The sequence below is a fragment of the Melanotaenia boesemani genome, chromosome 16 (assembly GCF_017639745.1).
Source record: "Melanotaenia boesemani isolate fMelBoe1 chromosome 16, fMelBoe1.pri, whole genome shotgun sequence".
Classification (NCBI taxonomy): Eukaryota; Metazoa; Chordata; class Actinopteri; order Atheriniformes; family Melanotaeniidae; genus Melanotaenia; species Melanotaenia boesemani.
Window position 1 is genome coordinate 30,712,918 of NC_055697.1, and position 16,236 is coordinate 30,729,153.

General features: G+C 41.0%; 1 protein-coding gene across 1 annotated transcript; it reads right to left on the reverse strand.

The window, feature by feature from the left end:
* Window positions 1-3,485: 3,485 nt before the first annotated feature.
* Window positions 3,486-5,502, reverse strand: LOC121655961 (G-protein coupled receptor 4-like). Its single transcript, XM_042010910.1, has 4 exons — window positions 5,468-5,502; window positions 4,999-5,232; window positions 4,588-4,763; window positions 3,486-4,491 (listed from the first exon to the last, which is right to left on the reverse strand). Exons 2-4 carry the CDS (start codon window positions 5,212-5,214, stop codon window positions 3,990-3,992), a joined length of 894 nt encoding a protein of 297 aa, XP_041866844.1. The 5' UTR covers window positions 5,215-5,232; window positions 5,468-5,502; the 3' UTR covers window positions 3,486-3,989.
* Window positions 5,503-16,236: the final 10,734 nt, after the last annotated feature.

A 16,236-nucleotide genomic window follows, 5' to 3' on the forward strand; every position in this document is an offset into this window, starting at 1 on the left:
AGCTGCCATGGAAGGCACTAACCACAACCCATAAGGAGAAATTTGGGGTCATCTCGACATGAGCTCAACAGACTGAGGATCAAACCGGCAACCCTCATGCTACAAGACGACCACTCTACCCACTGAGCCACGCTGTCCTAGGTGAGCTACCGTATGACTTGGCAGAGGTCTGAGTGCTTCTAGTTACATCTCATGTTGTGTCGTTATAGGTTCTTGTTAATTAAACAAACTTTCTAATTTTTTTGTTTCTGTTGGCATCTTCTGTGGGGAGGGGTAGCCTAGTGGTTACACAGGTCAGATTGGGTCTGGAGAAATTGAGTTCACGTCCCCGGGATGTTAACTAAGGTAAATAAATAAAAAAATAAAAAAAACACTGTAGCTCCTTGAGTAAGTCCCTTTACCCCTGACTGCTCCCTGGGCACCAGAATCAGGCAGTCCACTGCTCCTAGCAAACAGGACGGGTTAAATGCAGAGAAAGAATTTCCCCACAGTGGGACTAATAAAGGATTTTTATTATTATTATTATTATTATTATTATTATCCAGGTCATACCTGCATTTCTAACCTGTCAACTTTGTTTATGGAACATGAGGATAAAAATAACGAGATGGATATCTGATTAAACAACTGTCTGCTGTTCTGGTCTCTCTGTTTATGTCTTTATTTACATTATTTACTTTTTGTGGTTCTATGCAAAAGATTTAGACTCACATGATGTTCAGATTCAAGAGATCAAACAAATATCTTCTGTAGAAAGATAAATTTAATTTTCATAAGAAGGAAGGATGCTGCAGGCGATGCTGATTCTATCAGAAGATGTTATCATGGCCACAAGCATGAAGCCTGACTGCTGCTATTTACTTCATTAGAAACAGTCACAGACTCAGTTTCAGACAACTTTTCACAGTAACATAAGAAGCCATGTTCACATGTTCTTTCTATAGTTTCTTAGTAGCTGATGGGAAAGATTCCAGCCCCCCAACAACTCAGACATAATCAATGGATGGAAGATTCATTCGTATCACGTAGTCATGACAACAGGGAAATTATGGGTTTAAGCAAAACTTAGTCTGGAGGTTAAAAAGAATTACAAGCCTGAAAAAACAATGACTGGAATGTCATTTTTCTCAGATTCACTTGTTAACTACCTGCAATCCTGCAGCAGGTGGTGAAGTTAAAATACATTAAACATATAGTTATATTCTAATATTACAACATGTGGCACCTTTTTACTGGTGCATGTACAACAAAACACTTCCTGGTTGGCTTTAGGCCGTCACATCATGGGTTAGAGGTAGAAATCAAAAGTAATTGGTTTGGGTTAGAAAAGAATTGTGATGAGGGTAAAATAATTATTCTTTTTTAGAGTTGGAACTGATCCAATATCGGTATCGGGCTCCGATATTGTGGATCAGTTATCGGGCTGAATTCCCCGATCCACCTCACCGATCCACAGAGGGAGTTTTCATGGTCCCGTGTTTCCAAAGTTTAGGTATCTTGCAGGTTTAAACCAAACAAAATGTTATGGTGATCCTACAGTGATGTTCCTTCTGATGTTTACATGTTCGGAAGTTCTGCTGAGTGTGTGTGTGTGTGGTTAAGACAGATCAGAAAGTAAATGGGGCGGGGTAGAGCAGAGTAGGAAGGAAGGGTTTTGTAGTGCGTCTGTGTGTGTGTGTGTGTGTGTGTGTCTAAGAGAGAGAGAGCGAGGAAGAAGCGGGGTCTGGGGATGTAAGTCCAGAGGGAAGCAAACGTCCCTCTAGATCAGGCATGTCAAACTGGTCCAGCAAAGGGCCGTGTGGCTGCAGGTTTTTGTTCCAACCAAGCAGCAGCACACCAGATTTGACTGATTCAATCAACTGATCTCAGTCTTCAGACAGCTGATTGGTCAAACTGTGTGCTCTTGGCTGGCTGGAACAAAAACCTGCAGCCACACGGCCCTTTGCTGGACCAGTTTGACATGCCTGCTCTAGATGATGAGCTGCTAGCAGCCCTAGACACCCCCGTTCCCCGTGAGGCCCCCCCAGCACAAGACAGGCCAGGAGCAGCCGTCCCCCATGACCGGGCCACACAGCGACTGTGGCCAACGAGCTGCCAGCGACCCCAGAAGGCACCCACCCACCACACACCCAGGGGGGAAGGAGAATAGTGGGAGAGCCCAGATCCAAGGTGCACCACCCCCAGGCCCCCCCAGGTCCCCCACACAAGTACATGTGATCCCTCCCCACCCCACATACACACCTATGATACCTATTGTATTGGTTGGAATCAGTTCTCAGCAATAAAATATATGTGTTATGTTTCCTGTTCTTAGCCGACAGGAGGGACGTCCCTGTAATGAAATGACAACCTGCCCAATTCAATCCAGCTTTATTTATAAAGCATTTTAAAAACAAGCACACCGGACAAAAGGGCTGTAAACTTAAAATAAAAGCTGCAAATAACAGTTATAAGAGCAGACACATAAAATAAGTACAAAGATAGAACACATTAAAAAAACATTATATCACAAAATAAAACATCAAATCAATTAAAACAACTAAAACAATAAGAAAAAAATCAGTCCACTTGTTAGTGACCCCTGGTACAGAATTTAGCTCCTTCAGCACAAGGGAAGGTGTGAGAGTCCAACCAATACCACAGAAGCTGCAACACAACCAGAACTGCTCTGGAGGCGACTAGAAAGCTCATTCATGCTAAATTATTACAATGAACGCAGCAAACTTTTCAGACTTGTTAAACTACATTCAGAGCATTTTATTTTAAACTTCTTAGCGATACTCTGACTTCTGCTGTTTGTTAAAATGCACTAAGGGAGTAAAACTAGACAGTTTGGATCAGAGTTCCTGAAGCAAAACCAACAAATCTAAATACTTAAAAAAAAAGAGTCCTGCTGGCTGGATAAGCTGGTCAGGCGGGTTGGTTCTGTGTTTAGCATGAAGCTGGACTCTGGACATAAATCATTCATGGCCATCATGGATGCCAGTCAGCCTTTGCACGAGGTCATCGGTGCACAGAGAAGCCTGTTCAGTAACAGACTGTTACTCCCCAGGACCAGAACAAGAAGACTAAGAAACTCTTTCTCTCCTCATGCCATCACCCTGTAGAACTCCACACAGAGGAACAGCCGACAATAAGGAGGAACAGTTAACATTATTACAGACTAAGTAGTTAATAGTAGTGGAAAACTGGACTGGCTGCACTTATCCATGACTACTTGAGTACAAGAGTTTCTCCTGGGTGAATTTTAAAGTTTATTCTTTGGGTAGATTTTTGCTGTATCATGTTTTTCTTTAACTCTTATGGTGCTGCACTGCTGCTGGATCCTAAGAAATCCTGACCAAAGGGATCAATACATTTTAATCAAATCTGATCTAAAAACAATGAAATAGTCAATAAAACAAAATTAAAACAAAAGAAAAATGTGCTGAGGAAATACATTTCTTCAGCTCAAAGGAAAGACAAGAAAAAAGAGGAATTGGTCTTTAAGAAACATTACATAACTTTCCACCTTAAAACAATTCTGCTTCATTTTGATGCAACACTCCACACTTCACAACGTTCTTCCCTCCACCCCCCCAGCCCGGGGCATCATGTGGAATCTGGTTTTACTTTATAGTACCACGTCACATGCCAGCAACTGGATATCAACACACCAGCTGTTTTGAATGTGCAAGAAACGGGAGAAGACATTATCAGAGGGAGCAAGGAGAAGAAAACGAGACGGTGAAAGAAGAGACACGATGCAAACGAATTAACCTTCGTTACGGGACCAAGTGAGAAAATCTGCCGAAGCTCCGTCGTAACGCTTCAGGTAATGATTGTAATTCCTTAACAAAAGAAGCAGATTTTATATAAAGAACATTTTCATAAAAACATTCTGCAAAACATGATGTCAGACTTTAACTCTATTACACCTGCAGCATAACGTCTGTTAACAGTCTGAAATTAAAATCTATATAGTCTGACTACATGAAGCTGACATGTCATTACTCCTGTTGCTCGTCTGCTGATTGGTTGATTTTACAACAACACAGTAAGGCTGAAAGCTTGTCTGTGGTCCCTTTCCTGATGAAAATATACAGAATCAAGTCTGCGAGAGGACTGATCTTAACTAACATGAAACATATGATGTTGAAAGTTTGGTTATTTATGGCTTCTTCTGCCAACAGCAAAATGATGTTGGGCAGGTACAGCAGTGTGTAAATCAGCAGCACCACAACCAGAATGGCCACAATTCTTCGTTTTTCATCAGCAGGGACACTGCGAGCTGCAGACAGGGCTTTAATGGTCCCAACCAGGCAGAAGATGAACAGGGGGAAGGGGAGGAGGAAGACTGCATATATGATTTTTTCTAAGTGATAATGAAGTTGGAAAAAGAAAAAGAAGGAAATAATGAGAGAAAGGATCCAGACCACGACACAAACAGCCACAGAGGTCTTGATGTTTCGTCTGAATCTGTACCACAGCGGCTGAGTGATCATCAAATACCTGCAATGAAACATGGACACAGATACACAGCTGTTGAACATATCAGTTTAAGGGTCAGACACAAACAGTGGGGTACATGGATAAACAATTATTTACCTTTCCAGAGAGATGCACATCATGAATCCAACACTGGCCAACACACCAAAAATGAAGAAGCAGAGAATGAAGACAGAAAACATTTCAACCTTCCATGCAACCGTACAGCAGAGCTGAGCGAGATCAGAAACCAGAAGGTTGATGATGTAAATTGGAGCAACGTGGTCTTTTCGTACCTGCAGGAAAACATCGATAAATGTAAATAAATAAGCTTGAAATATTTTCTGATCTTTAAATTTGAAATATATTTACTTGTTCTGCCCACAAATTGCATCTGAGCTATTTATCTATCTAGTAATCTAACATATGGCTGGGTTCCGAACTGATCTGAGACAAAGTCCATCCTTTACAACAGAAAACATCAGAAACAGCACATTTATTATACTGAAGAAAAGTAAATCTGATACACACCAGAGAATAAACTGCAGCGATGGCCACTAGAGTCAGAGGAAGTCCAGAACAGATGACAATCCAATCCACCACATTTTCGATTAGTTCGAGGGTTTCATTGGTGCTGTTATCATACTTATAATAAGTGTTGTTGGTAGAATCATTATTGTTGAGACTAACGTTGCTGTAGTTGTAGCTTTTGTCTCTTAAGGTGGTGTTGATATGGAAATCATCCATTTTCCAGTTTGCAAACGGCTGTAGGACAGACGTGATGGCAAGTTGTTTATTACTTTAACATTATTCAGCAAAATATTTTAAACTCTAATGTGTTGGTTCACACACTCTTGGTGGACTTTCTCTTTGTTACAAATATTTGGATAAAACCAGAGGAAAGAAAAAGAAAAGCAGCAAGCTGGGGTTCACCAACACAGAGAGATGTAAAGCTGTGACTAAAAAAATCATCTTTATATGTATAAATTAAGTCTTTTACCTTTGAATGGTGCAAATCACTCAAGAAAAAGTCCTTCGCTGTCTTAAATCCTTCACAGATATGGTAGATAGCAGCTGGTTTCTGCTCGTTTCTATCTGCTTTTTTAAGGAAGTTAAAAAAAAAAAGATTTCTTAACATGATTCTGCAATCTTCATCACAATGAAAAAGGAAATAAGCAGAAAGGACTTGTGAAGAAATTCTTTCAAGAAATCATCTTCCAATATTTCTCACATCTCAAAGTTTAAAGCAGCTCTACACAAGTTTCCAGTATTAAATCTCTGTGCTTCTAACTCCTTTTGATGGTATACTGACATCCATTAAGCACATTACTGGAGCTGTTGTTGCCCTGCAGCATCCGAGGCTGAGAAACTGCACTTTCCACAGAAACCTTTTTCCCAAACCGGGACATCACGTGTCACCAGCAACTGGATATCAACACATTGGCTGTTTTGAATGTGCACCATGGCTGATTCAGCAAAGCAACCCAAGAGGACATTATCAAAGAAAGTGAAGAAAAGAAAGAGAGAAAGTAATAGAAGATAAAACAGAAGTTAAAATCAAACTGATTTTTACTGTCTGGACAGATCTCAGAGAAGAGACAGGATGCAGTGAGTAGATAAATTACCTGTTTCTGAAAAAATAACACCATCAGTAACCGTGTTCATTTTAACACCAGTATAAAATGCTGATGGGACACAATTTAAGGCTTGACTAACCCCAACTGGGATGTCTGGGTGAGGCAATCCAGTCCCACAACATTGTTTATATTATTTGTATTCCATTTCAGGGTCCCAAAAATTAGCCAGCAAGAGGCAGAGTGGAGGAGTGACTGCAGGCTTCTGTCCAAGTTCAGAAGTAATTAATGATCGGTTTGTATATAAAGCTGTTTTTATATTATTTGAAGCTCATCATGTGATCATTTATGATCAAGTAAACTCTTTAAAAATGAGGAAAATCGGGCTTCATTGCACATCTTTTTAAATTTTTTTTTTTTTGTTTGCATTTATCAGTTTTTCATCCTGCTTATTATTTTTTCTCCTCTGTTTCTCTTCTGTTTGCACACGCCTGTAAGTCATGACCTTTTATGGGCATTTTGGGCATTAACTAATGCAAAGTAGGACCAGCTGGTCCATCCTCTCCATTTACAAAAAGTTGGTATTCACCAATCTAAGAATAAAGATACTAACAATTCTGCAGTCTACGAACATGCTCATGAATCAGACGGAGGGTTTTCGTAAAACAATTCTCAACTACAACTTAAGAAGAAATTTAAGAAGATATTGGTGAATGAAGCCCAATGAAAGATTTTAGTTCAACATCTGATGTACAAGAATGTCCAATATTGGCCCATAAACCTGAATGTCAATATAATCATATTCATTTTCATATGTCGTCATCCTCACATTTCCATTCCCGTTTTACGTTGCCATGGTTGTTAAGTCATTTCCTCCACTAGTGGGCAGTGCTGAGTTCAGAGTTCACTCCCGCAAGCCGACGTCAGTTTCAGACACCGTTTAGCAGCGGTAATGCGTCGCTATAAAGTTGTTTCCAACCGCCCAACACATCCTAAACATTCCTATATAGTCTTTCTTTAAAAGCTTGCACAATTTCTACAGTTGTGCTCGTCTTCGTTGTTCTTCTGCTTTCTTGCTCTCTTCCTGATCCTCTTCTTCTCTGGTTTGTTTCTCTCCCTGGTTGCATGTCAGCTTTTCTGCTCCATCTTCTGCATCAAGTGATGGCTAGCTAAGCTCTATGAAAACAGCCCAAATCAACCAACACAGAAGAAGGATGAAAATGTTGTACGTCTGCCCTGTAATGTGAAAATGGTGATTAATCCAAGGAGAGAACACCTCTCTAAAGTGCCAGACGTCATTGAATGTGGGTATTTGTCGCTGAAGTCGGTTACAACGACAAACTGCAGTCAGGTTGATGTCTCAATGAGGATGACGAGATGCAGATGAGCTTCCCCAAAACACTTTCTGACAGTTTATGAAGAAATTCTTGGTTATGTAACACGATTGTTGCAGCAGCTGTTTGGGTGGCTGGTCTCAGACAATCTTGGAGGCGAAGCCAGTTGGGTGTACAGCCAAATTCTCTGAAATGCCTTTGAAGACAGCTTATGGTAAAAATATTAACATACAATTCACGGGCAACAGCTCTGATTGAATTCCCTGCAGTCAGCATGCCAACTGCACGATCCCTCAAAACTTGCAGCATCAGTGATTTTGTGCTGTGTGATAAAACTTCACATTTTATTTATCCTTTTATTGTGTGCAGCATGAGGCACACCTGTGCAATAATCATGCTTTCTAATCAGTATCTTCACACCTGTGAGGTGATTGGATTATCTCTGCAAAGGAGAAGCGCTAACTAATACAAGTTTAGACAGATTTATGAACCATATTTGAGATAAATGAGCTTTTATGTCGATAGATAAAGTCTTGGATCTTTGAGTTTAGCCCATGAAAAATAGAACCAAAAACATGGATTGTGTTTATATTTTTGTTCAGTGTATATAGACATTTATGTGGTGAATCGGTGACCACTAGGTGGTTCACAGTAATCAAGAAAGAAATTGTTCTGTCCAGTTGTCAGAGCAAGAGAGTGTGAATAAAGTTAACCTGCTATGTGGTAGCATTGAAAAGTACCAAGAGCTGCTGTGTGAAATGCAGATCGATAGATCAAGAACATAACAGAAGTTTCTTAAATGATGTTAATAAGTTAACTTAGGTTTGGGAGCAGGACCACGCCTCAACCACACCTCTAATCACCTGGTGAGCCTTCTTATATTTCTTTCGCTTCCTCAACTCTGTTTGTCCCGTTCTCTCAACCCCACCCTTGATCAGCACAGCATTCTTGGCCACTTTAAGTCAGGGTTTCGTAGATCTTATTCAACTGAAACCGCTCTTCTGAGAGTGGCAAATGAAATTTTGATGCAGAGTGACAAGGATAATTGTTCTGTGCCGCTTATGTTGGACCTTACCTCAGCTTTTGATACAGTTGACCATTACATTCTGCTCCATAGGCTGAGGTGCTGGGTTGGTTTACTAGGATCTGTCTTCTACTGGTTCTCTTTATACTGATCTAAAAGCTACTTCAAAGACCCCTTATCCAGTCTATTTTGGTGTATCCCAAGGTTCTGGTTTGGGGCCTCTGCTGTTTTTAATGTATTTGCTCCCACTCTTGAACATTCTGTCAACCTTTGAAGGCCTCTCTTATCACTGCTATGCAGATGATATTCAGTTGTACACCTTGTTTCACCCTAATAAAATGTCTAAATTCTATTGTTTGTAAAGTGTCCAGACTCTTTATACGGTGGATGGCAGATAGCTTTCTTCAGTTAAATCAAGACAAAACTGAAATAAGTATCTTTGCACAAGAAGAAAGGCATGTCTCAGAAAACTTGGACCTCTTGGTTTTTGTAGCTAAATCTTATTTTAGGAACCTTGCATAAATTCAGGTTTTACTTTGGATGCACATATCAAGTTTCTGGTTTGTTCCTGTTTTAATCGTATTAAAATATTGCCAAGCTAACTTATTAACTCTTACATAAGAATACTTTTGTACTTCAGTTCGACATTTAACACAATCATTCCCCAACAGCTCATTCTGAAACTAGCTAGCATTACCACACTGAACATGGGGGCTTCTCAAGGAAGTGTACTGGGCCCCCTCCTCTTCACTCTGCTGACCCACGGCTGCACATCGTCGCACAGCTCGAGCCTCCTCATCAAGTTTGCAGATGACATAACTGTGATACGACAGCATCAGCAACGACGATGAGACCGAGTAAAGGAGCGAGGTGAACTACCTGGCCTTGTGGTGTGAACACAACAATCTCTCTGTGAACGTGGAGAAGGCAAAGGAGATTCAGAAGAATGAAATTCAGGAGAACGCACCCCCAGCGTTGTAATGGAAAATTATACACATAACCCTTATACCCTTATATATTTGTGTGGTATTTACATGAGACATGTAGTCTTGCACTTTGTATTATAAAACCATGGCTTATATTTCACTGAGCAGAACGACCTGTACCCAGCAAATATTTGGTAATGAGCTTTTCTTTCTTATCACACTGCTGTTAACATTCTTCAGAAACTCTGTACCAGTTTGAGCAGGGTCTGAAGACAGTGTACTGAGGGCTTGCACCTGCGACCTTGATGCTATCACATCATGCGAGTCTATATTAACCAAGCTCATGTGTATCTCTGCAGACTCGCTCAGCCAATGCTGTTTGACTGTGTGATTCTCATTGCTGATCAGCTCTTAATAAAAATACTTTGTTTGATTCTCTCTTAGTGTGTGATCTTTGATAATAAAATTCCACTACAGAGTGCACCTCTGACCATCAATGGTGTTACAGTGGAGAGAGTGAGTAGCACCAACTTCCTGGGTGTGCACATTACAGAGGACCTCTGCTGGACCATCAACACCACATCATTGGCCAAGAAAGCCAACCAGCGCCTCTACTTACTCTGCAATAAGAGGAAAACTAGAGCCCCAGCCCCCATCATGTGCACCTTCTACAGAGGCATCACTGACAGCGTCCTGACCGATGGCATCACCATGTGGTATGGCGCCTTCTCTACATCCTGCAGGAAGACCCTCCAGCACATTGGAGACCCCACCCACCCGTCACTCAGCTTCTTCAGTCTGCTGCCATCAGGAAGGAAACTACGGAGCCTGCAGGCCAGGACCAGCAGACTTAGAGACAGCCTTGTCCCTTATTTTAATTACAGGTCACCTGTGCCTGAGGACAATTTACTTCTGATTACCGTGTGGGAAAAAGGTAAACGGTAGCAGTTTTCACGTGGCCAGCATCATGCTCCTGTGAACCTCTGTGAACAGCATTAGTATTACTGTTTACAATAATAAGCATGATTTAACTGCTTGGCCCTTGAATACTTGACAATGTGTTGTGAATTATTGTTCTTTATGTTGTTAATGAGTTTGAGAGGTGTGTGAATCTGTCTTTACTCTTTGAATTAATTAGTTTGGATCTAAACTGGTATCTCCCCTTCCAACCTCTTAGTGTCAGTCACTGGCAGATCTGCTCAAGAATTGCATTATTTGGGTTTCCAAAGCCATGAAGTTGTAAATAAATTGTAACTTGAAGCTCGAACCACATTGCTATTGTGGAGGAACCAGCAAAGCTGCTGAGAAAGATAACTGCACAGAGATAATTGTTTTATTTTGGATTAGACTGTGATGAAGGTTTGTGAGAAAAGAAATCTGAACTATGTGCTTCAAAGCAAAACAAGGACTTCTCATTTAGTTATGGACATTGAAATGGAGACACTCATGCAAGGGAAATAGTGGATGTTTATTCTATGTTTTTTGACACTGTAATAAATTGAGAGGAAATTCGGGACGAGAAATACTTGGTTCGTGTTTTCTAGATTGAAGAGGGTGGACCAAAAATCTACTGTTGCCGTGGTTCAGCCCTTTTGGGGACCCGTAACATAGTCAAACGTTGTTTTAATGTTGTTTCCATATGTAATGGTCTTTTTCTTAATAAAATGCAAACGGGAAGAAAATGGCTATATGTTGATGCTTCAGTAACGTACCAGGCTGAGCAGTGCTCTGTAGGCAGCCCTGATAATCTACCGTCATAATATTATCAACAACTTCAACAACCTTACTGCTGCTCTTCAGTTACATTGAGGGCGTCGTGGGAAACAACATGCAGGAATGTCATGAACAAACCGGATGTAACGTTGACCTGTAACGTTAATGACGCAGTGTGTTTGTTACTTGAGTGATCGGTTGATGCATGAAATTGAAGTTCAGGGACTTCAAAAGACACGAGGAAAAAACTGAGCGTTTTTTAAACCAGTTCGAGAAACTGACAATATCACATCCTGTTGTATCACATTCGTTCATGTGTGTATGTTCCATGACTGTGTTGCACTGTTTACCTCAGAAGTTGTTCTCAGGACAAGTTTAATTATATGCTGTGTTCTCCAATATGTGTGTGAGAGAGAGAAAGATGGTGTGAAAGAGGGAGGTGAGAAAGAGAGCGATAACTTGTTTACATTGTCTGTTTTCCCACTTTTGGATCAGCTCTATATTTTTGCACTATTTAAATGTTTACCTTAGTAGCACAGCTGTTTCTTTTTTATAATTCTTTAACATTTAAGACAAAAAGAACGTTAAATTGTAATTATTAAGCCAGTGACCTAATAAAGTGCAATACAAGTTTGTGAGCATGAATATCGCACCAGCTAAACATGAATAACATCTGAAACAGATTTCAGTGTGAAGAAAGATTTATTAGAAAAAAAAATATAACAAACTTCACACACCCCTGAGGTAAGCTATAAGCATCATCTGTGTTTTTTCAAACAAAAAGAACGTTCCAAACATTTTCAACATCTTTTACTAACAAACTATTCACACTGTCCACTTCTGGATAACAATCAGCGTCTTTATGGGGCCTCCATGTTGCCTGAGACCAGGGCAGCCAGTCTGTTCCTTGTCACGTTCCCAGACCTCTCATTATCTGCCAGGGGCTCCCGGGGAGGTCGGAGATCTAGCATGTCCTGTACAACATCTTCATCTGGCTCCAGCGTGTCCCCATTGTCCAGACACACATTGTGAAGAGAGGCACAGGATGCAATAACTTGAGGGGCAAATGTTGGCTTTACCTCCAAGGCTTTGAAAAGGGTACACCTCCACCTGGTCTCCATCATTCCAAAAGCCCTTTAGATTATGCTGCTTGGAATGATGATCATTGAAACGCCCTTGTATTGGTCCATTAACTGGCTCCTTGAAAGGTGTGATTAGGCAGATTGGTGTATCCAAACACGGATAGCCACCATCTCCTAGAAGAATGTAGAAATCACAAAATTACAAGAAAAAATACAATAATCTATATCAGATACAGGATCAATCCTGCCAGTGAGTACTATGTACAGTATTAATGTGATAGAGAGTAAAATGTAAATGTAGTGCAGAGTGTAAATGTATAACAGTGGATGTTGTTGCCATATGGAGGAGTTGTACAGTTGGATGGCCACAGGTAGGAATGATTTCCTGGTTGGTTCAGTGGAGCAATGAGATGGTATCAGTCTCTCACTGAACGTACTCCTGTGACTGATCAGCAGGTTGTGAAGTGGGTGGAACGTATTGTGTAGTATTGTCTTTATTATGGACAACATTCTCCTCTCCAACACCACCGTCAGAGAGTCCAGTTCCATCCCCACCACGTTACTGGCTTTGCAGATCAGTTTGTTCAGTTTGTTTGTGTCTGCAACCCTCAGCCTGCTGCCCCAGCATGCAGCAGCATAGAGGATAGCACTGGCCACAACAGACTCATAAAACATCCTGAGCAGTGTTTGGCAGATGTTAAACCACCTTAGCCGCCTCAAAAAATATAGAGACACTCTGGCCCTTCTTGTAAAATGTAGTAGTGTTCTTAACCCAGTCCAGTTTATTGTCAATATGCAATCCAAGGTATTGGATCTCCTAAAATCCACAATCAGTTTCTTATTCTTTGTCACATTAAGCTGCAGGTGATTCTGCTCACACCATGTGACAAAAGAGTCCACAGCAGCTTGATATTCCACCTCATCTCCTCCCTGATACATCCAGCTTCAGCAGAGTCATCAGAAACCTTCTGAAGGTGGCAGGTCTCTGCAGTAGCTGCAGTCAGATGTGTAGAGGGTGGAAAAAAAAGGGGGAGAGGACAGTTCCTTGTGGTGCTCTGGTGTTGCTGACCATCGTGTCCAACACACAGTGCTGCAAGCGCACATACTGTGGTCTTCTGGTCCGGTAGCCCTGAGTCCAGGACACAAGAGAAGTCTCCACCTGCATCGCTGTCAGCTTCTCACCCAGGAAGGTCGGCCTGATGGTACTGAAAAGTTTGAGTTTTGTGCACCTCCAGTCGGAATTTTGCATGTTCATGTTTATGACTCTCAGCTGATCTGTGATCTGCTTTATAAACTTACATAAGAGAAGAAATATTTGAGCTATTAGGGAACCCCTTGGAAACCACTCGGTTTACATAATTTATATTTACAGAGGAAAAAGTCTTCTGTTACTATTCTGTCCCTCATATCTAAACGTCCAGCAAACAGTTTCTGGTCATCTCTATCTGATTTTCTAGGGAAGTTAAAAAAAGATGTACACAGATGGTGATGCAACATTGATGATAATGACAGAGGAAATCAGCCGACAAGAGGTTTCTTCGTCAAACCATCCTTCAAGAAATAGAAAAACTAGATTAATGTGAAACATCAAAGAATTTAAACAGTGTTTACATTTCCTGTAATATTTTTAAATATTCTGTCTTCATGCACTTCATTTTGTTAAGGATATGTCAAGCAGAGATTTTCTGGACCCCTAAATGCAGACACAAGACGACCCAGGAGGCAGAGATAAAACTGAGAAAAGACAGTTTGAGTCTGTGTAGGAGCGGTGTCCGGATGCTGAAGAGCCCCTTAGGCTGAGTCCAGAAACTGATGGCTGGAGGAATCAGGGAGTTGAGGTGGAGCAGACAGGACCGGTGAGGAGGGAGCAGAGCCAAGAGCTGAGTGAGGTACGCCAGGCCGGAAGATCAGCTTCACCAGGAGTGTCAACACAACAGGTATCGTTAGAATTAGCAACAATCAGCAAACAGAAGATACCAGGCAAGATAACTGGACGATCTGGCAGAGGATAATAGAATGAGCCAGTGGTTAAATACTGCTGGGAATGACGGTGGCTTCATTGCAGGATGAGACTCTGGTGTGATGATCAGCCCAGGTGTAGTAATGGCTGCCCTGGAGTAACCCTGGAGATCTTCTGGCCAGATACAGGCATGACACACAAAAACAGACAGAGGGAGACAAACGCACACACTACGGCAATCTGAGAACCACACACACAGAGGAGACAGACAGGAACCCTAACACATTTAGCTTTGTTTTTTTACTTTGAGCTTTCTCACATGTGCTCAGGTAACTAACTCCTCTACATCTGTGATTAATTCAGTTATCACCATTCCCCATTTTTCTAACCTGTCATGAGAGCAGATTGATGGTCTGGCTGTCGTGTTGTGCTCAACAAATTTGCTTTGCTAAGAGGAGCCTTTTGGATCTGAGGCTCCACTTTAATGTTAAATATTATTTTATTCATTTATGTTTTATTTGTTTATGGTCTAATTCACATATAGCTGCTGGACTGGTTTGTGTGTGTGTGTGTGTGTGTGTGTGTGTGTGTGTGTGTGTGCGTGTGTGTGTTCGTGTGTGTACATGAATGACAATACATGTCTGACAGCATAATTCAGGTGGAAGAAGACAGGCAGACACTAAGGGTTTTTTGAAAATTACGGTGGTAACAGACTCAGAAGTTTTCCTCAACTCATGGTTAATATACTCAGAGTTTCAACATAACCCACTTTCTGGAACTGCCCCGTGTCAGAAAGAGAGCTAGCATACACACAGGTCTGATCATGGTTGTGGCTAAAGGTTCACTGCTGCCAAACTATGAGCACTTCTGCCCAAAAAGAGTAAAAGTTTCTCAGACTTCAAAAAGAAGAAAAAACTGAGAAAAACTGTTTAACACAAACGTTAATTCTTAATAAAATTTAAAAAAATATCAGCACCGTTAGCGAACATTAGCTTAGCCTGCTAACTGAAAGTAGCCTAGCAACAGCAGCAGTTAGTAAGTACTTAAAAAAGAACAGTTTTTTACATATTTTAACTGCTGATAAACTTCTCAGAAAAAAAAATTGTCTGTGATGATTTTATAGCGACACAAGTACAAACGTTGAGATAAGAGGTGAAACTTGAAGCAGCTGGAAGAGTCTGGACATTTTGAAAGATTTACAACCGCTTACACAAAGAAAATGTCTCTTTTAAAAAGAAGTGAGGAGCTACAACATACTGGATGCTGTTTTCAACCCCAGAGTTCTCTTGTGTAGCCCTGTACACAGTTCATATAAGTTACAGGGCATAAAAGACAATTACAAGTGTAATAAAAGTATAAGTTTCAGAAAAGAGTTTGTAAATAGAGTTCATGATGGTTAAAATGGTTAAAAAGCATGCTGGTTTAAAAGCATAAATATAATATGTACACGTTAATGAGACTATTTACAGTTAAAAGATAAATTCATATCAAAGTCTTGGGTTTATCTGAGAGAGGAGAGAAACTGTGGTAATGTGTAACCTAACCTGTTACCTGTTTTAGGTCAATTTTCTGATTCCTGTTTTGCAATTGGTTGTTTATCCTCACGAGCCAATCAGAGTACCATCACCCGTTAAGGGGCGGGACTACTGGCACAGGTTAGTGTGGAGAGTAGTGGGCACACGAGAAAAAAGAGATAAAGAAGCTGTTGAACAGAGAGCTAATCGAGAAGGCATCGTGGTGTAGGAAGCATTAAAATTCGTTGTGAAGGTCAACTACCCGTGGTCCTGATAAAAACTTTCAGTGTGACTTGCAAGAGGTAAATATGATTGTATATGCCTGTATTTTGTACTATATCGAACTGTTATAGTGAAGAGGCTGGATGTGTAATGTGGTTAGTAACGTGTTAGCTAGCAGCCGCATTCAGTGCTAATGGCCCACATAATCTAGTTTTAGCCTGTAATATTTCTGAAGCTGAAGCAAAACTAAAATTAACTTCAACAAGAGATAGTGTTTGATAATGTGGCTCAATGAAGATAATATGTTCTAAGGAGCCGGACGTTGGTGAGAGAGAGACTGGTTTCCAGCCGATGGCCCTGCTGTTTTGTGACCCCTGCGGTTTGGCTGTGGTACCCTGTCGCACATGGCCCGTGTCCTGC